Consider the following 22,361-nt stretch of genomic DNA (forward strand, 5'->3'; position numbering starts at 1 on the left):
TGTGATCCCAGTCCTTCAGGCCAAATACATAATGCAAAATAGGAAAAACAAAACTAATCATTTTGATATTTCAATATTACTACTTTTTACAATAGTACAAATAGTGCCTGTGCATGAAGTAAAAACCTGAGAAGAAATGTAAGGTGTTGAAAAACATAAAAAGAAATCTGAGACATGAAACAAGAATTACCTTCTGCAAATCAAAACAGAAAGAGATTTTGCTTACAAATAAATGCTACGCGAATTTACTAAGAGGTTTTTTGATCAGGAACACAACACAAAACTTTTCTCCAACTTTTCATTAAGAGATCACTCAGTCTCACTGAATATAGGGTGGATCTGAACATTATCTTACCAGCCAGAGTCAGGTGTATGTATATATGTGTGGATATGATACCATGTCTGTGAATCAATAAATTCTTTACCAGCCATTCACTAACATCAGCAGTGGGTGTCCTCATTTCAACTTTCAAAAAAGAGACTCCATCTTCAGTTTTTTCCCTTCTGGTGACTTTCAATTACGTTTTTAAAATTAATTAATTAATTTTTTATTGAAGGATAATTGTTTTACAGAATTTTGCTGTTTTCTGTTAAACCTCAACATGAATCAGCCATAGGTATACATATAACCACTCCCTTTTGGAATTCCCTCAATTATGTTTTTTTTTCATGCTGAAAAAGACAGAACCCCCCAAAATTTTGAGATGCAATGTGAAAAACAAAAAGCTACATTTTACTCTGTATTTTTATAGCAGTTTATGTATCAAACATGAGCCATGAGATAGACACTGAAGAGACCAAGGATGAGGTCACCCAAGAATTTACTTTAAAGCATTTTACAAAAGGGTCATACTCTTCACATGCCCACATTTTTGCTTTATGTCTGAACACTGTTGTGGAAAAGAGAGGCTGGAGTGTCTTGGGAACCATGCATTCACAGCAGGGCTCCTGTTTCCTGCAACTGGCTGCTTCTGTCGGCTCTTTTGCCCCTATGCCTGTTGTGCAGATACTCCATTCAATCCACTAATTTTCTCTCTTTTTTAAAAACATATCTTTAAAATAAAATTGACATAAAATATTACATTATTCTCAGTTATACAAGATAGAAATTTGATATTTTATATATATTGAAATGGTCACCACATTAAGTCAATATCCCTCATTGTATATAGTTACATATTTTTTTTTTCTTATAAGATAAAATTGTTAGATCTACTCTTTCCCTTGTTGGTTAAATATTTAAGCAGAGTTACTGCTTTTATAATTGACTGTATGTTTATATGTTCATATTTGTGGGACTGAAATATTTCCTTTGATGTTTGAAAGGGACTGAACAATATTAGCAGACCTGGATGCACATGGATTCCATCTTCTGTAGCTGGACCACATGTGTCATCTCAGAAGTTCCAAAACACTCCCAGTAGAGCTCTCTAAATCCACCACATAATTAGGGCACAAAATGGTAATTATCTCTCTCTCTGTCTCTCTCTCTATATATATATACAACACACATATATACTATATATATATATATTCACATATATACCACACCTAGTTTATCTGTCCATCTGGTTTTGGGCACTTAGGTTGTTTTTGTGTCTTGGTTGTTATAAACAATGAACATGAGGTGCTGGTATATCTTAGTATTTTTGTTTTCTATGGATAAACACTCAGAAGTGAAATTGCTGGATCATGTGGTAGTTCCATTTCTAACTTATGGAGGAAGCTCCATACTGGTTTCCATAGTGACTACACCAGTTTACATTCCCACCAACAGTGCACTTGTTATTTCCAGCCTTGTTGATATTAGCCATTCTGACAGGAGTGAGGTGAAATCTCATTGTTGTTTGATTTGCATTTCCCTGAATTTCAGATAAACAAAATATATATTTTTAGTTTAAGTTTGTTCCAAATATTGCAAAGCTCCTTGCTTTATTTATTTTTGTTTTTTTGAGAAACGTGGCAACCCAATGTGAGGTGGCTTTTTACTTAGGGATGAACATACACTGTCTATCAAAATGATTCGTAACGCAGACACACACACATATATCCCTTTACTGCTGCTACTGCTACTGCTACTGCTAAGTCATTTCAGTTGTGTCTGACTCTGAGAGTCAAATGCAGACCAACATTATAACCTTAATTTTAATAAAGCGGGCTCAGTTCTTCTTGGATTTGCTGTTTGTTGTCTCAAAGTTTGCTTATAGCTATAAGAGGAAAGGTAGCTCGGGGAAGGACTATAGACGTTTCATCACTGGAGAAGACCACGGCAGCAGCATTAACACTGAAACCTTGAACTGCAGGGAACTTAGCCTGATTCAGATCTGCTCACTCCACTAGGCAACAGGCAAGTATTGTCCGTGTTTTTCCATCCACCCCTCACCTGATCCCTCTGCTTGCAGTTCTGAGCTTTCAGAGCTCAGGCTTCTCTTCTCCCGTCGGGGAGGTGGCTGCTCCCAGCCTGCCACAGGGGGCCCTCAAGAAAGGGGTTGGTGTAGAGAGGCGGGGCTCCTCCGTGGGCCTCCCCCAGCACCCACCCCTTCTGGGCTCAGCCTGGTGGTCTTTAAGAGAGATCCTCGCTAACTCCCCTGCCCATCACATCTGCTGGGAACCCCAGTCTCACTATTGTCCCAGCCATGCTGCGGGCCCCAGTGCTGCTTCTGGTGTTCCTGGCTCTTGGTGAGTGTGTTGCCTGGATGCTCCTGGGATTTTTCTGTATTTTTTGGCAATGGTGTGTATGTATGTGTGTGGTGTGTGTGTGTGGGGGGTCATACTAAGAAATGCTGTTTCCTCTTCCTCAAGATTTTTTGTTGCTTTTCCCATTGCAGTCACTCAGGTATCTTCCAACATGGAAGGCGACAAGATGTCAATCACCAGGGCAACTGGGTCCTCTGCTGTAATCCCGTGTGATCTTCCTACACAAAACAAGCAATATATCCACTGGTACAAATTCCAGGAGGGAACCGTACCCCGACGCCTTCTCTACTATGATGTCTCCTACTCAAAGGTTGTGCTGGAATCAGGAATCAGTCCAGGGAAATACCATGGCTATGAAGGCACAGACAAGATGTATAAATTTGTAATCTCAAATCTTCAAGAAAGTGATTCTGGCGTGTACCGCTGCGCTGTCTGGGAGAAGCACATTGGTTCAGCCCTCCGTTACACTGTACTGAAATTTTGCTTGTCACTGCCAAAAAACAGCCGGATACACAGGATAGACCAACACCTGCCTCACTTCCTGCTGTCAATGCCAATTCTCTTTACTCTGAACAAAGTGAAATCCTGAGCTCATCGCCCATCCCCCAACTTTAATATTCAATTGTCACTCACCTCTCCCCACCAAAGCCACAGTTTTTTCTAAAAGCAGGCTTCCATCTTCACGCCTCACACAAGCAACTGTCAGGCTTCATCTTCTTTTAACTGGCCTAGGAGCTGCTGGAGTCTATTCAACCTCCTCTTTAGGAGACAGGGCACCTAGGGTTGATTTGTTAAGGGAAGTATTTAGGAGAGCATGGAAAGGTTGGGAACCTCACTGTGGTTCAGTGTTTAAGAATCTGCCTTGGAATGCAGGGTGCTTGTGTTCTGGAGCAACTACACCTGCATGTTTTGAAGACCCTGTTCCACAACTAGAAGTTCCTGTGCCACAAGGGAAGACCCCACACGATGCAACAGAGATCCTGCATGTCGCAACTAAGACCTGATGCAGAAAGTAAAGAAGATATCAAAAAATAACAAAAATCACAAACATAAAAAATAATGAAAAGCTTAGCTATACTGAATCATTTATCTGATCATTATCCAGAGAAAATGGCTGGGAACAAAGCGTCTTCAATATTCAGGAGTATGAAGAGTAAGAAAAGATGAAAATGAAAACTTGGACTTCCTGAACCTCAAGCTAGTATCATATTTCTTTTGGACAAACTGATACTTTCCTCATATAACCAATTAAGGCATGGCTGACATAGTGAAAGTGTAGGAAAACAGTGATTTCTCTAACAATGTCAACCATTGTACTCTTCTTCCACTTTCTTTTGAATTCAGTCAGTCCACAACCAGAACTGTTCTGCATTAAACAAGTCAAGCCAGGGGTTCTTTCCACTCCTACCCTCTACATTAACATGGCCAAGTCCCAAACTGGAATGAGATTTATCAGATTATTTTTTTCTCATTAATTCATTGTAAAGAATGCTTTGGGTGAACAATTAGACAGTGAATAGTATCTCTTTCAGCTGAAAAGTCATACATGAAAGGAGTATGGCTTTCTTACTGGGCTAGATTTAAGGACGTGGAATTCCTGGTGGCTCAGCGGTAAAGAATTCACCTGTAATTAAGGAGCTGCAGGAGACCTGGGTTCGATCCCTGGGTCGGGACGATCCCCTGAAGGAGAGCATGGCAACTCACTCCAGTGTTTTTATCTGGAGAATCCATTGGGTCGCAAAGAGTTGGACACAACTGAAGCAACTTAGCATGAACAGAAATGTTAGATTCACATGTATGTGATCTCCTGTGTATTGGATCCTCCAAATTTCTATCAGAGGAGTGTTTCTTCAACTGTGGTCCGTTGACCACTTGCAGCAGAAGCACCTGAGTTGGGATAATAGTGCTAGTTCTAGGTGACACCCAACACCATGAATACAAACATAGGAATGAAGGCTGAAAATGTGCATTTTTCAATAAACTCCATAGCTGATTCTTATTCAAGTTGGTTTTTAAGAACTGCTGTCCTGGTGGTAACAGATAAAGTGACACACTTCTCTCTGAAATGGACAAGTTCCCAGCCTGACACACAAATGCATTCCAGAATGGTACTCATGAGCTTGTTCCTAACCCAAAACCCTTCCTGTCTTGTTGCACCCTGGATACTCCTGCTCTCCCAGGTCATCCTATTTTTGCTTGAGAACCCACAACCACAGGTCAAGTTTCAGGTTCTTCTTATTTCTGTAATTGCAGGGAAGAAGGAATTGGATAGTAAACAAACCAACTTTAACTTGGTCTCTTATATCAGGGACCATGTGTTTTAACTATTTTACGACTTTAAAAAAGACTGAAGCATGAACTTATTGTCATTTATATTTTTCTAATATTGTTTAGGTTTTGTTCTGCATATTTATTTCCCTGATCTGCTTTACACTGAAATTTTGTGTATTGGGAAAATGTAGAGATTCTCTGCAGAGGGACTTTTTATGCAATGAATTGTTCCTGACTTCTGAGTTCTAGGAATTGTTTTTCAAGGCAAAAAGACATGACAAATCTCTTGAGCAACAGAAAATCATCAAGATGAAACACTAAGATGCCCTTTGATTACTGCATTTGGGGTTGCACTGCCCCATCTACCCTCCTGGGAAAGACAGAAATATTCTTCACAGGTCATGGAAAAGGGTAAATGATTTGCTGCTCAATCATGGGGACTGAAGTGAGAGGTTGGTTTGACTGGAGTTCTTCACTGGAATTCTTCTGGACACACTCCAGACCTCACTGTTAGCAGCCTGAGAGCTGCTCATAAGTGAAAAACCTTTAGTGGTGAGAACCTGAAGTTTAGGGTGTATGGTGGCAAGGAGGTCATTGTGCCCGAGCTGAGTGAGGATACGTTCAAGGAGGAGGTGGCCGCCACATTGAAAAAAAAATTCAAAAGTGAATCAAGGATTTTTGGAGGCATCTGTACAAAGACTTATGGACTTATTGTGTACAGTTCAAAAATTGTGATGAAGCATGTCCCTTTCCACCTCAAATGCCCATTTTTTTCTAATATGCATTGGTGCCCCCACACGGGACACACAATTACCCTGTTCAACATTCTCAGATTCAATCTCTCCCTCAGTTAAAGGGTTGTAATAAGTGTTCCCACCTTGGAGGGTTTGTGGACAATTCATTGGGTCAATCCATGTAAAGAACTTAGACCCATGCTTGTCACACAGTACAAGTTCAATAACTGTTAGTGCTTGTAACTGTTAGCTGTGGCCTGGCCTCTATGTAAAGAATATACAGATGAAGCAGACAGGAGTCTTCCTCCCAGGAGCCACTTGCCGTCCAGACAGTTGAAGACAAAACTGCAGCCTTGGCTGAGATGGCCCCATTACCCTGTGCTTCCTCTGTGGCTACTGGGAATACTTGGCAATGGCTGAGCACCAAGTAATTTCCCAGACCTGAACTTGACCTCATTTTTCTGACTTAGGTACTATCATATCCTCCCCCACCCCTAATGCATGGTGAACTTGGGATTCAGAGAAACTCTGTAGCATCCAAGATCACAAAGGCATCGATATCAGAAGAGACACAGTTTGAAGCCAAGTATAAATGTCATTTAAACCTATGCTTTTCCCTACACTCTACCCAGAACCAACAAGAAGTAATGAAAGGATAAAGAAGAGAAGTGGGGGAGTCAGGGTGACCTGTATATTCACAGAGATGCAGCATGTGTTCTTGCAAATGTATCCAGGTAGGAAATTGATCCTCTGATGAAAATGGTTCGAACAGAAAGAATTCCCATCTTTTGGATAAAACATGATTAAGCAATATAACGGCTCACATATTTAGAAAAGTAATGATAGGAGTTGCACTGTGCTATTTCCTATGTACCTCAAAGGAAATATCAAATTAAACTAATGATTTGTTCATTTCCTCTAGTCAGAATTAATGACCATTGGAGAATGCTTTGTGGAGCCAGAAGATACAGGTCCACATGTAGCCGAAAAGTGAGAGGGTCTATATATGTCACACTTTGCATGGTTGAACCAATAAGAAGGATCAGTAAATAGCTTCTGTAGTTAAGTTTTCTATACTGAAGGGATAAATATTTGTAAAATAGCAGCCTGAATTTTCAATCAACCTCTATCTGGTTGGCACAGGAAAAATAGAATATTTATACCCAGCTCCTAACTTGCCCCTGATTGTTGTGAGATGGGTAGGAATTTCCCTGAAGGACAAGGATGTGTGTGGCTGCCCCACAACCTTGACCATGAAGCTTTACCACACAGAATGTGTCCCAGGATGTTAAAACATCTTTTTCTTTACTTTCAACCTTGCTAATGGTCATTTTATTTATCTCGTGAATTCCTTAGAAGCTCTGACAAACCTGCTAATATTTATTGCACCAGCCCTTCTATGCATCCCCACTGTGTCAGTACAGTGACCTGGGTCCTCAGAGACCTCTCAGTGGCTCATGGCGACCATCTCTGAAACGTATCTGCTTCCCCGGGATTGCTCCCCTGACAGCCAACCTTCCTGCTATTTTTCTTTCTAAAGCACAGATCTGATCATATCACTTTCCTCCCTACCACCATCAGTATTTCCTCATCATTCATTCTTTTCTAAAAATATATATTTGAAAATGCTGTAAAAATTGCTCACATTCTTACTTCTTAAAAAATAACTATTAAGTAAGGATGTCTCCTGTTCTCTTTCTATTTGAAGTTTCTCTACTCAAGGAGTCAATTAGTCTCTTATTTGTTCCTTTTAACTTACATCTCTCAGTTCAGTTCAGTCTCTCAGACATATCTGACTCTTTGTGACCCCATGGACTGCAGCACACCTGGTTTCGCTGTCCATCACCAACTTCTGGAGCTTGCTCAAACTCATGTCCATAGGGTTGGTGATGCCATCCAACCATCTCATCCTCTGTCGTCCCCTTCTCCTCCTGCCTTCAATCTTTCCCAGCATCAGGGTCTTTTCCAGTGAGTCAGTTCTTCACATATGGTGGCCAAAGTATTGGAGCTTCACATCTCTAGACGTTTTTTAATATGAACTTCACATATATTGTGTTTGATAGAAAACTATTTCTGTTTTCCCAACAGATTATCAATTATCCTAATCTAGTTTTAAGATAATCTCTTTGTTTCCCTACAATTTAAAAACGACTTACCATATTTTTATATCAACATATACTTGAAGTATTTGCTAGAGGACTTCTGTTTCATTTATGTCTCAGTATTCATACACCATTATCATGTTATGTCAGTAACTTTGCAATAAAGGTTTACATCTATTAGGCCAAATGTCTATTCAATATTATTCTTAATCATATTTAATGTTATTTAACTTGCTAACCCTGAACCCTTATATCATAGAACAAAAAATGAAATATTTTCTTAATTCTCATAAGAATTATAGTAACTTCATAAATGTGAATTTAGGAAAGATCAGTATCTTTATGATATTTAGTTTTCCTTATACAAATATGATATGTCTCTTTATTTATTCAGGTTTAATTTTATGGCCTTTATAAAACCTTACACTCTTTATTCTTATAGCTCTAGAATTTTCTTATAAATTTGACAAATGATTTTATAACTCTTTACTTACTCTTTTGCATTTTATTGGTAAAGCTTTCATGGGTTTGGAAAAATAGGCAACTCCTAAAGCTCCTGATAATTTGATTCATGGTCTAGAATAAGGAAAAACAGAGTACAAGCTACCAGAGAGGTACTGAGTGGTACCTCAGATACCACTGAGATCTCAATAGGTCCGAATGGTATTTGACAACCCAAAGTATGAATACTATTAACTTAATTTTCAATTAAAAAAAGCTTTCTAAACAAAATATTCATCCAGATCTCTCGTCTTCCTGTGTATTAAGGGCTCAGCTACTATGAATGGACAGTTGGCACTGTGACCTATTTTCATTCTCAGGGCAAAGGCACTGCTTGGTGATAGGACTTAGGCCAGGACCAACCAGGTGGATCTGGCATGGACAGAAGGATACTTGATCTGTCTTGTGTGGGTCCTGGGGGATGGACAGCTCATGCATGCCAGAGGAGCACCCAGATGCCTCTGACAACCTTTTTTCACCCTGATCCAAGATGAGTATCTCCAGATTACGAAACAGTCTCCAAGAGTCTTCTTACAACTTATCAGATAAATGGATATTGTTTTTAAGTTTTAGTTTCAATAAGGAATCTATTATTTCAAAGGAGAGAAAATTCTACAAATTTCTTCTTAAATCCTAAGGGTGAAAAGAAAAACTCATCACAGAACTTATTTTCTCATCTTGTGTTGCCATGGTAAAGAATGTTACCCAGTGAATGGAGAACTTTGCTCACATTTTCCAAGTACACTTGTGATGGAGTATTTACATTTTCAGTGACTGAAGAGTTACCTCCTTTCAACAATATAGCCCCAAATCCCTAAGGGAGAGGTTCTGGTGTTTGTGAGAACGGAAGGGTCTTTCTTTGATGCAAACTCTGAGCAGTTTCAACAGAGTTGAACACCTGGAAATTAAAAAAAAAAAAAGGCTTAATTCTTTGAATACTATTACTGGAAATTTAGGAAGGCAGGTGGTTAACCCGTTGGTGGTGAACTCTTCTTTTCCTGTTTTTCTTCCTTTCATCTTTCATCAGTGCCTTCAATAATTTCTCCTCCATGGAAAGCAGATATTTGGGTCCATTTGTCTGAGGAAAACTAATAAAACATCAGATACCATAAAACCTATGTTTAAGGACTTTCAAAAGAATCCATAAGATCAAATTTCCAGTACAAAATGTTTAACTTCCAGTCATGATATGAAGTTAGGAGAAGGCTAAGATTATTGTAGGAGCTTCAACCAGTGTGATAGTGCAGGCTGGAAGAAGATATTTGGAAAAGCAACTGAGCTCATAGTAGCTCCTCCTGGTAAGTAATGTTTTTCTCTTTTTTGCCTTAGTTATGGGAAAGTGACAAGTGTTTTTGTAGAGAAAACAATCTGTGCTGTGTGTTAAGTCACTTCAGTCATGTCCGCCTCTTTGCGACCCTGTGGACTGTAGCCTGCCAGGCTCCTCTGTCGATGGGATTCCACAGGCAAAAATTCTGAAGTGGGTTGCCATTTCCTTCCCCAGGGTATCTTCTTGACCCAAGGATCTAAAGTATTCACTTTGTCTAACTGCCGCATGCTTGGTCTTAGCATATGAACAATAATTCTGCAGGTACTGGTTGCTGTATATGGAAACTCAACTATTTTGTAAATGATTTATTCTCTCCTCAAAAACAGAATGGAATTTTTCTTTTAAAATACACACACACAAACATAAACCATTAAAATAGACTCAGACTAGATAGTAAAATGGAGATGTAGAAATGGAGAAGGAAATGGCAACCCACTCCAGTGTTCTTGCCTGGAGAATCCCAGGGACAGGGGAGCCTGGTGGGCTGCCGTCTATGGGGTCGCACAGAGTCAGACACGATTGAAGCGTCTTAGCAGCAGATAGTAAAATATTTGAGGATCATGTCTTTTTTACTGTTTCGTTTATGTGTCAATATTCTTACACCATTAACATATGTCATTACATTGGTATAAGCTATTGATTAAATTTCCTTTTCTTCTAGACAATCTATTAAGTGAGAATCACTTTTCTTAATTATTTCTTCTCTACAGTTTGAGATAAAACACAGTGTCCTTGTCTCCCAATATTTTACAAAACTACATTATCGGTTTTCATCCCATCCCTAAAATCGGTACATAAAAATTCTTATAGTAAATGACTATAGAACATAGATAAATCCCATTTCTTATTACTGTAGCTTCTTAGAGGGAGGCTGAGATAAGTTGAAATGTATGTAGTCACATCTCTTGTTACATTGCCTGGATATGGATCAGTTTCATGGAATTTGTGAGCTCAATGAGCCCTGTCTTCCCTGGTGGCTCAGGTAGTAAAGAATCTGCCCGTGATGCTGGAAACCCAGGTTTGATCCCTGGGTGAAGAAGATACCCTGGAGAAGGGAATGGCTACCCACTCTAGCATTTTTGTTTGGAGAATTTCATGGACAGAGGAACCTGGTGGGCTACAGTCCATGGGGTTGCAAAGAGTCAGACATGACCAAGAGACTTTTACTCCCTCTCTTATGAGCCATGTCAGCTCCAAAGTCCATGAAAACAGTTTACATGGTTGAATATCCTCATCTGCCCATTCTCTCAGCATTTATTTATTGAGGACAGTTTCTGTGTTGGATGCTGGAGATAAAAGAGTAAGCTAGACAAAGATAGAGCGAGTTCCAACAGTCAAACAGTTTCTATTCTACCAGATGAGCTTTATAGATTCTGCCATGATTAGGACCCATGTTCTATGATCCGTGGCTGCTAGACAGACAGCAGATCTTGGATTGATGGGCTTGTTTCTTTCTCAATTGATGTAATATTTATAGCTTATAAAACTCATGTATTTTATCTGGTGGAAGAATTTAATGAAATGTCCTTACCTTAAGTCATCTCACTAAAGAGAATTTTAGTATCAGCTGCTATTTACTGAGAATCAGACAGCATAAGAAGTTTCAGTGCTGTATCTCATTCCTCAGCAGGAATCATCTTATTCCTAGTTCATATATAAGGACACTGAGGTTTTAAGAAGCTCAGTTACTAGCCTACAGTCACCTAACAAGATATATTGCAAAGTTTAGGATTCAATAGGGATTTGTCTATTCCAAAGTACATGATCTGGACTGTTATTGATGTTAGAAACATTTAAGTCATGTTTGTATATCCTGAGTATTTACAGTTCCGTAGCCTGACCTTTTCCAGTATCCTCACCTGAAAAATCCCATGGTCAGAGGAGCCTGGCAGGCTGTAGTCCAAAGGGTCTCAAAGAGTCAGACACAACTGAATGACTAAGCACTCAGCCTCACCTTTTAAACGACTACTTTGATTGACTATTTAGTAGCTTATAATTTGCTTTACTGTCATTTGTGAAAACAATGCTTCTGTTCCTCTTTGGTAATGAAAGACATATTTACTCTAAGTGACACTCTTGACCAGGAACTGACTTTACATTGAAAACACTTTTTGAAAGGAGATTTAAAAAGATTCAGGCAAAATAGTGAAAAAAGATGCAACTCTACTCCCAATGGATGTGGGATGGAAACAGAGGTAATCCAAGCAGCCCAGAGAGAGCAGGGAGAGTTCTTCAGTTCTCGGCACATTCTTACCTTATGTGGTTTGCTGAAAGTCACCTCTGTGTCACCGTAGCAGGGTCAACTTCTCCATATATTTATGTAAATATTGAAAAAAGTTGGACAGAAATTCAAAACAGACACAGTTCTCTATGTCTTGCATCTATCTCACAGAACTAGGATTTGCAAACACGTTATCTGATTCCTCATGCTCTGTTGGAGTTGCTGCTGCTGCTGCTAAGTCGCTTCAGTCATGTCCGACTCTGTGCGACCCCATAGACGGCAGCCCACCAGGCTCCCCCGTTCCTGGGATTCTCCAGGCAAGAACACTGGAGTGGGTTGCCATTTCCTTCTCCAATGCATGAAGGTGAAAAATGAAAGTGAAGTCACTCAGTCGTGTCCGACTCTTCGTGACCCCATGGACTGCAGCCTACCAGGCTCCTCCATCCATGGGATTTTCTAGGCAAGAGTACTGGAGTCGGGTGCCATTGCCTTAGAACTTACTAAATTATCAAAATCCAAGGCAGAAAAAGAAACATGCTATTTGTTATTTTATGTAAGTTGCTTGCTTCCAAACTTTATTTGAGAAGAACTCTGGGAGTTGGTGATGGACAGGGGGGCCTGGCCTGCTGCGATTCATGGGGTCGCAAAAAGTCGGACATGACTGAGCAACTGAACTGAACTGAAGATAAAAACACACATACAGGGACTTTCCTGCTGGATCAGTGACTGGGTCTCTGAATTCCCAGTGCGGGAGCCTGGGTTCATTCCCTGATTGGGGAACTAGATCCTGCATGCTGCAAAGAAGATCCTGTGTGCCACAACTAGAGACCTGATGCAGCCAAATAAATGAATACTTAAACACACACACACACAGGTTCAGGCAGGGCAAAAATAGGAATAGAAAATCAAAGACACTCATGGAAGTAGAAGGAAAAAGGCCTGTGAAGACCTGGCAGGAAAACACAGTGTAAGATTTCATTCTCAGAGATAGGAGAGATATGTGTATGTTCTATATCTATAAACAAGTGATTGAAAATTTTAAAAGTTGAAAAAATGTAGTGGAATGATATTTTTAATAAAGTGATAAAGAAGCATACCAAATTTTCCAATAAGCTATGTTAAAATAATATTAGAAAGAGATCTCAATGCAGGAGTCTTTGGGAGGAAAATGAAGTAATAGGTGGACATTGGCTTCAACACCTATTATATAAAATGGAAGAAATGGTTTTTAAATAAATCCAGTTCTTGCTTCCAGGGCATCAATGTTACGAACATCATAAAGTTTAATGTCATTCAGAGATGACCCTGCAGAGAGAGTCAGGCAGGGAAGGTTTTCATGATGCAATATGACTCTAGGGGAATTTGAGGACCAGGTATCCTGCCATTTCTCTAGTCATCCTGTCTTAAAGGCCCACTGCAAGGACTCACAAGTTGAACTCTGTTCATGAGCTGGATAGAAGTCAATTCAAGGCTAAAATTTCTAGTCAAAGCTTGGAGCCAAAATCAATTGTGGTCTTGACTGGGGGGAATGCCATTTGTTTTGAACAAAACAAGTGAAGCAGTTTCATATACTAACTGAATATATTAGGCTTTAGCCAATGTTCCTTTTGATTTTTTTAACCCTGGAAATACATTGGCTAAGACAAGACTAATAATTGCCTATCAATTTGGTTTGTGAAAGGCATGTTTCCTGTGATGATAGAGTTGAGGATTTCAGACAATTGAGAGCACAGTGGAATTGCAATCAAGGGAACCAGTGTCCAAGGTTAATTGGCAGGGATTCAGTTGCAACCAAAATACTGAATTCTGATCAGTAAGGATGAGCTCTGGTACCATGATATAAAAATGTCATGTTGGAGCACACAATCAACACAAACAAATCACTAATAATGAGAACTATTATCTCTTATTTCCATAGCATTTTTAATCAACTTACTTTTCACATCTTGTTTCGTTTTGGTCTCACTGCAGCACTGGTTTGCTGTTGTTGTTTAAATGCTAAGTTGTGTCCGACTCTTTTGCAACCCCATGGACTGTAGCACGTCAGGCTCCTCTGTCCAAGGGATTTCTGGGGCAAAAACACTAATGATTTACATGAACTTCATTTTCAAATAAATAAAGTATCAAAGGCTTTAATTGACCCAGTTGGCTCAGTCACAGAACTTATGAGGAAAATGAAGCAGGACCAGAAGCCTGGTCTCTTGAACTGAAGGCCACCATAGTTTCCCTAGGATATGAAGAAGTCAGAGAAGCTAAATTAGTCTAATGATTTCTATATGGGTTGAATAATTTTGAAATTATTATAGAAAAATGTTTGTTAACAGAATAAAATTTTTGTCATAGGTAGATAGCAGGAGAAAGCAATTTTTTTTTTCAAGGGAATTGGGGAAGGCAAGAAACAATTCAAGGAAAAATATATGGTTCTTTGGAAGGAATGATGCTAAAGCTGAAACTCCAGTACTTTGGCCACCTCATGTGAAGAGCTGACTCATTGGAAAAGACTCTGATGCTGGGAGGGATTGGGGGCAGGAGGAGAATGGGACGACAGAAGATGAGATGGCTGGATGGCAACACCGACTCGATGGACGTGAGTCTGAGTGAACTCCGGGAGTTGGTGATGGACAGAGAGGCCTGGCGTGCTGTGGTTCATAGGGTCGCAAAGAGTCGGACATGACTGAGCAACTGAATTGAACTGAACTGTAGGATGTTTAGGTAAAAATGGGAATGTGAAAGAGGATTAGATGTGGAAATCTTAGGAAGAATTTTAAAACAAATCCCTGTTTGTAAAAGACAGTATGGAAAAACACTGTGCAAGGAACCTAATAGGATTTGTCTTGTGTACATGTGGACTACTACTAAGGATTCATGTATAAAGTGTGCAGTCATCTTGAAAGTGTTTGGCCTAAGGTTTAAATTTGTTATTACAAGTAAGTTTTGTGAGTTGACATATTTCCTTTCCTGATGTGGAAGAGTGTTTTCAAAGAACCTGGGCTTTGGAATCAGGTTGACTTGGAACTTCAGGTGTACCACTTATGCTTATGTGAATTTGGGCAATTATTTTCTGGCCTCAGTCTCTAATCCATAAAGTGGGATAATAATGTATACCCAGTACCGGTTGTATGAAAACTGAATGAGATAATGTGTAGCTATCATATTTGGTACATTGTCTTGGCAGATGATAGGGAATGTATATATGTACCTACACTCAATTCAAATGTTAAGGGAGAATTTTATCCAGTAGGGAGTTGTTTGCAGACAAGAATGCTGACTGAACAAAAATTCTCCAGAAAATACAGCTGTACTTTTAATTCCTCAAATGGAAAGTTATCTTACTGTCCACTCACACACAAAAAATTGAATTTGGAGATATTTGTCTCTCTTTAGCATACTTTTTCTCACTTGACAAGAAAAATGAGTTATAAATATGTTTTTTAATATGCCCTATAGAGACATTTTCATAGTTACCTGGTCTTCTCCCTCAATCCATTCCCACCACGCACTCCCATTCACCCTAAAACAGTCTCCATTATAATAAAATAAAATAGATTTTTAAACAATAAATGTGTTCATGAAGGCTGGAAGCCTTGATATGGGGCAGTTAAAAGTCAAACCCCATTGTAACATGCGGAGAAAGAACAAATGTCAAGGTTAATCCAGCCTCTGTTACATATTAGCTGGGACTTTAAGTTTTATGATGTCTTGAACCTCTCTTCCCATTGAAAACAAGAACAATAAAACACACCTCACCACCTTCTGTGGATGAACAACCAGGCTATCTTCCTCTTACCACTTGCTAGGTTGTTCCAAATAACACCAACATTTGTGTTTGTGTAATAACTCTTTTTAATTACTGTTTCATTTTCTCCTACAGATAGAGACCTTGATATAGACATGTCCCCCAAGCCCACTATGTTTCTTCCTTCGATTACTGAAATCAAGCGTGAGAATACTGGAACATATCTTTGTCTTCTGGAGAATTTTTTCCCTCATGTTATTAAGGTTTATTGGAGAGAAAAAAGAGGCAACAGAGTTTTGCCATCCCAGCAGGGAAATACCGTGAAGACTGCTGACACATACATGAAGTTCAGCTGGCTGACCGTGTCTGGAAACTCCATGGATAAAGAACACATATGTATCGTCAAACATGAGAAAAATAAAAGAGGAGATAATCAAGAGATTCTTTTTCCGCCAGTGAATGAAGGTATGTGAATAGAAATATAAGTATAACTTCCTAGAACAATTTTTCAAAGGGATACTCCACCTCTTCTGTCAAGCATTAATGAAAAACAAATGCAAAACTTTCTTAAATTGAAAGCTATTTCCTTACAGAATAAAAAAAAAAAGTGTAGTGTTTGAAATAAAAAAGAAAGAGAAAAGTTCACCTAAACTTTGTCAGCCTTGGTTCATCATCCAAAATATTAAGGTCATAATATAGTATTTTGGGGTTGTTATATGGTTTAAATCAAACAACATATATGGAAGTACCTAACAATTTAGCACACTATAAACACACAAAAAGAGATTCCACTGTTGAAGATCTTAGTTTATTAGGAAGTAAGAATAATTGTATGTCTTTTATGAGTGTTCTATTCATCAAACAAAGTCATCTAACTTCAATCTTGCTTTACTCAAACTGTAGTCCAGAAACGAGTCTTAACATCAAATTGATGTTCTTATGCACGAGCCAGATTGCAGATCAACAGAAATCAGAGTAACTTGGCTACTGTACATTTATTATGGTCCATGGTGTTAGGTTTTTAAGATTTGGATTTTTTATATATCACTTGGAGTAGAATTTTGTGATTAAAGATGAGGTGAGGCTAGAGCACACAGACTTACTTGCATTCTACATAATGAATGTATTTCTTGCCATTGGAAAATGCCTCTCACCAACTTTCATTGCAGCCTAGCACGTTACGTGCCAGGCCTGAAGGGAGTGTGTACCCATGCCCCTTGCATTGGCAGGCAGATTCCTATCCACTGCTCCACCAGGGACGTCCTTCCCTTAGTTAGAGGACTATAAATGTGATTTGGCCTATTTTTCAGTCCTCAAAAGAATTGCACTGAAATGCTGAGCTCCTGTAATAAAATCATCATTGCTAAAAATATTTAAGAAAGGAAGCTATTTTTGGTGTGGAATTCTGTTTTCTGTCTATAGATTAATTTTTCTGCATTTCTATGGATTATTTCTACAAAGTACTTTTCTCAGCTTTGTCTCATTTAATCTCCCTCAACAATCCTTAGAGTTCTGGCTCTGCCATCACTGATATGACTCTAAGCAAGTTACTTACCATCTAATTCTTACTTACTCCTTTGTAACATGGAATCCTCCAAAATACACCTCAGTCCAGTGTCAGTGGGGGAGTAAATGACGTATTGCATGTGCAGTATGTAAGTGAGTGCCTGGCACAGTAATAATCACTCAATGGCTATCAGCCTTATTAGTATTGTTTTCTTTATTCCCACACATATCACAATTGCAAGAGTATCGGATGCTGGAGATATGAGTGATATAGAAAGGTGTGGCTGGTTTTTTATTTTTCCTCGATGGGAAATTTGCTGGAGCCAGACTCCTTCAAATAAGAGATTCTGTTTTATTTTCTGGGATTGGATGAATTTATTTTGATGCTGACCTGATGTACTGAATTACATAGAATCAGACCAACTCTTCCTGGATTGTAGGGCTCATATTTCTTAATGAATGTTTCTTTCTCAGCAGATTATCTACTTATATATGTGTGTTTTAATAACACATATATAAACATAAACGCACATTGCCAAATAACAGGCGTGAAAATTTGACTAATAATTGTTCTCATTTCTTGTAGTTGTCTCTTCAGTTGTCACTGCTACTAAACCTCCAAATGATGGTTTGAAGGATAAAAGTAAGTTTTTGTACACGTTTGCCTTTATGTCATGCTTCAGTCTTTTTTTCCTTCTTATTCCACATCTCCTGCATCTCTTGCATTGCTTTCTGATGAATTTCCCTTTTGAAGTCTACCTGGCTTAAAGTAAAAAGACCAATTACCTGCAATTGTGGGGCTCATCATTGTTATACTTTTAATGACTCCTCTTCTGTCAGGAGAATGTATTCTATCAGGAGAATACATATATGTGTACAGACATATAGACAGACTAAAATAATAGGCAGGGATAATATATATATGACTTCCCAATATAAAGAATCTGCTTGTAATGCAGGAGACCCGAGTTTGATCCCTGGGTCAACAAGATCCCCTGGAGAAGGAAATTGCAATCCACTCCAGTATTCTTGCCTGGAAAATCCCGTGAACAGAGGAGCTTGGTGGGCTATAGTTAATGGGGTCACTAGAGTTGGGCATGGCTTGGTGACTAAACCACAACCATGGCTTCCCAGGTGGCCCAGTGGTAGGGAATCCACCTGCCAGTGCAGGAAATGCAGGAGATCTGGGAGATGTGGGTTCAATCCCTGGGTTGGAAAGAGCCCCTGGAGGAGAAAATAGCAACCCATTCTAGTATTCTTTCCAGAAGAATCCCACGGACAAGGAATCTGACAGGCTAAGTCCATGGGGTAGCAAAGAATTGGACAGGACTCAGCAACAGAGCATGCATATAGATGTCTATATGCACATATATATCACACTATCAAAAATAGATATACACAATCAACTAATACTTGCTTTCCTTTCTTCTAGAAAAACAAGTCCCTGTTGTAAATTCTACAAAAGCATGTCTGAAAGATGAAAACAGTAAGTTTTTGTTTAGTTTTGCTGTTATGTCAGCTATAGCACTTTTGTCCACCATATAAATTAACTTTTGAACTTACTTGGTTTAATGTAAAAAAAGCTATACTGTTGGGATTTGCAGAAATAGACTGAGTGGTATTTTAAGTAAATCTATCATCATTTCTTGGGCTTGGTGGCTCAGTGGTAAAGAATCTGCCTGCCAATGCAGGAGACATAAATTCAATCCCTGGGTTGGGAAGATCCCCTGGAAAAGGAAGTGGCCACCCACTCCAGTATTCTTGCCTGGGAAATCCCATGGACAGAGGAGGCTGGTGGGCTACAGTCCATGGAGTCTCAAAAGAGTCGGACACAACTTACCCACTAAACGTTATCATTTCCTAGGGGTCATCTTAGCACAATAAATGCTGGTTTTGGTGTGAGATGACTCTAAATTAGAAACTGTTCATGATAAACTCTGAACTATTTACACAGTGGATTTCATTTGTTAGTGTGGCTTTTGTGTCTAATGACCGGGAAACATGATATGTTTTTGTGTCTAGTATTTTGATTGTGCTGGTAGTTAATACGTGAAATGACACTTACTGAAATCTTCTTATATGGAAGGTATTGTGCTGTATCTTGCATGCATTTTCTGTGAATGCAGTGTTCTCTTTACTAAACCCCACTATCCACCCTCTGTGAACACCAGAAAACTTCATGGATTGTAACTTTTGTAGGAATCTCACTAACGCACAACATATAATGGCTCAGATGCTTCCAAGTCAGCAGTTCCACTTGATGTTTATGCTAAGACTTTCCTGTCTGGAGTATTTATCGCATGTGGAGATGCAGGACTCCAGAGCAGTTAAGAATGTGTTCTTTACAGTCAGATTGCTGGGAATAAAATACGGTTTCTGGTATTTTCTAAATGTGTGACATCTGGCAAATTCATTCTCTCCATTCACAGTTGACTTGTAAAATGGAAATGAAAATAACAATCTTATGAATTATTGTGAAGTGAAGTAAGATTAGAGCTTTGCTTGCAAAGCTCTCAGAATAAATGCCTGGTATTTGGGGTTAATGAAGATTAGCTGTTTTTATTACTTAGAGACATAGTGAGGGCAAAGAAAATGCTAAAATCTCTTAAAAATTCTTTTTTCCCACTGCATGAATTCATTAAAAACACAAACTTACTTTTTAATATTTAGAAAGGTTCTAAGTGAACATAGCAGAAGTTGTCGATTGGCTTGAACTTTGAGTTGGATTCTGAGTAGTTCTGGTGGTGGTGTGATGGTAGTGGTGGTCCTTGTTGACTGTGGGGATTGGTGATGCTGGGGTGTCACTTTAAAGTAGGTCGTCAGAAAGAAAGAATTGTGACCTCCTCCCATCACTGTGTACTGACCTTTCAAAAGAACAGGCAACTAATCAAAGGACTTCTCCTAGATACCCTGCAGCTGCACCTCATGAACACCTCTGCCTATTACACATACCTCCTCCTCCTCATTACGAGCACGGTCTACCTTGTCATCATCACCTCCTGTGTGTTCAGGAGAACAGGCGTCTGCGGCATTCAGAAGAGCTCGTGATAGAGGGGCCCCATAAGAGGATCAACGTTCCTTCATCATCTATGGTCTCTAAAAGCTCTGCTCAGAATCTAGCCTGGTTTTTATTCTGGATTTGGGTTATTTCAATCCATGTGTTATTTTTATATTATGTGTTTATTTTGTAAGAGTTTTTCAAACCATTGGGCAAACAGTTTGACTCTGTAACAAGAAATTCTGCCATTACCCAGGGCCAGGACCCAGGGTGGGTCCGGAGAGCCTCTCCCCTCACTGTCCCCACAGCCTCATCAGCTCCCTGGGCTCCTGAGTCTTCACACCTTCTCAGCGCACACAGTAGGCAGCTCCCCGTCTCTTCCCTCAGCACCTCCCCCCAGATCCTGACCCTGACCCTCCCTGCCACACACCCTGGGGCTGCCAGCTTTGCTACTTGAATTCTGTATTCTATTTCATAATAGATGAGGTTAATAAAAAGAAAAACTAAAAAGTCCATTTTTGTCTGTGTGTACTTTAATTTTATGAAATCTAACTAAGGTAAAAAACAGCATGACAACTGAGCTATCAAATTCAGCCCTGGTTATAATAATGATCAACAACACATGTCTAAGCCTTTCCCTGGGATGGTGGTTATGGTGCTTTCTTTGGGGCACTGGCCCCAAGAGGATCCATAGTCAAAGAAAGGTGCCTGGGTTCTTTCTCTTTTAAAGTCAGCGGATTCAAACTTATTGGTTTGGGACATTTCCATGGTGACTGACACTCAGCATGACTTTCACAGTGTGTGCTCAGATCTGTGCTAGGGTCTCATAAGCACTGCCTCCGGATCCTCATATTAACCCCACGAGAACTGCCCCAACACCAGAGGGGCATCAGGTAGAGGAGGAGCATGCAGACTCTAATCCCCGAGGGCCTGCATTTGAACCCTGGGTCTGTGTTAGCATCTGTGTGACCCCAGGCAGTGATTTGAACTCTCTGCATGATGAAGTTACAGTGCCCTGTCTCCTGGAGCAGGTGAAGTAGATAAGTTCATGATGCGTGGTCCATGTAAACCCTAAGCAACATTAGCATCTACTGTTGGTAGCTCTACTGTAGAATCCATAGATTTCACAATTACACAAATGCACTGAGAATTTTCTCTAATCTCATTCCCCACGGACAGTTTAGATGTAGATGGAACAGGGATTCAGTTGCTACAGTTCACCCAGATAATTCCATTAATCCTCTAAGCACCCTTGGAAGAAGCTACAGTTAGAGGCCACAGTTTTCAGATGAGAGAGGTTATCTGCTCATCACATCTACTTTTAAAGCAATAGTTATTTAGAACTGGATTTCTCTGACTTCTGAGCCTATATTTTGTTGCCCAGCATCTCTAATTCACCGACAAGAAGATGAGGTCCCAGAGAGGTTATGAAATATGCCCAAAGGTAAACACAGAGCAGTGCCAAACTCCACTTGGGCCAGGTCTGCCTGACTTAAACCCTGCTCCCTTTTTCAGTACACCAGTGGCTCTCTTATTGTAGCTATAAATAAATGATTAGGGAAATAGATTGATAAATGTATAAGAAAAAAAGTCACTGATGTCCAGACTACATCACAGGCCAGGCATCACACTTTAAAAATCCTCCTTCATTAATCCTAATGTGCAGCTGGGTTGAGGCATCAAGTGACTGAAACGGTTCCAACGTTGCCCGCTCAGATCTCACGCAGCGAGGGGCCATCACAGAGCTCATTACACAAGTTAGAATGTGCTTTACTCAGAAAGCGATCTTAACATCCACTCATCAATTTCCTAAAGAAATAAAATGTACTAAGATTTATTTATGTTCATTAACTGCAGCCCCCAATGAACCCTAGTCCCCAGTAAGAAGCTAAAAAATAAACTAAAAGACCACTATGCGTCTTCCAAAACATATATATTGTGCATATTTATTGATTATCCCAAAGCCTTTGGCTGTGTGGATCACAACAAACTGGAAAATTCTTCAAGAGATGGGAATACCAGACCATCTAACCTGCCTCCTGTAGGGAGGTCAAGAAGCAACAGTTGGAACCGGACATGGAACAGACTGGTTCCAAATCAGGAAAGGAGTACATCAAAGCTGTATATTGTTACCCTGCTTATTTAACTTATATGCAGTGCACATCATGTGAAATGCTGGGCTGGATGAAACACAAGCAGGAGTCAAGATTGCTGGGAGAAATATCAATAACCTCAGATATGCAGATGACACCACCCTTACAGGCAGAA

The 22,361-nt window shown here is 39.6% G+C and overlaps 1 gene segment (V, D, J or C); it reads left to right on the forward strand.

The window, feature by feature from the left end:
- Positions 1-2,561: 2,561 nt before the first annotated feature.
- On the forward strand, positions 2,562-20,606 carry TRGC3 (T cell receptor gamma C3). The segment is given in 7 exon segments: positions 2,562-2,679; positions 2,829-3,146; positions 9,553-9,603; positions 15,725-16,054; positions 17,682-17,738; positions 18,528-18,581; positions 20,001-20,606. Coding segments are annotated over 7 exon segments (996 nt in total).
- The last annotated feature ends 1,755 nt before the right edge of the window (positions 20,607-22,361 follow it).

The sequence above is a fragment of the Bos taurus genome, chromosome 4 (assembly GCF_002263795.3).
Source record: "Bos taurus isolate L1 Dominette 01449 registration number 42190680 breed Hereford chromosome 4, ARS-UCD2.0, whole genome shotgun sequence".
Taxonomy (NCBI): Eukaryota; Metazoa; Chordata; class Mammalia; order Artiodactyla; family Bovidae; genus Bos; species Bos taurus.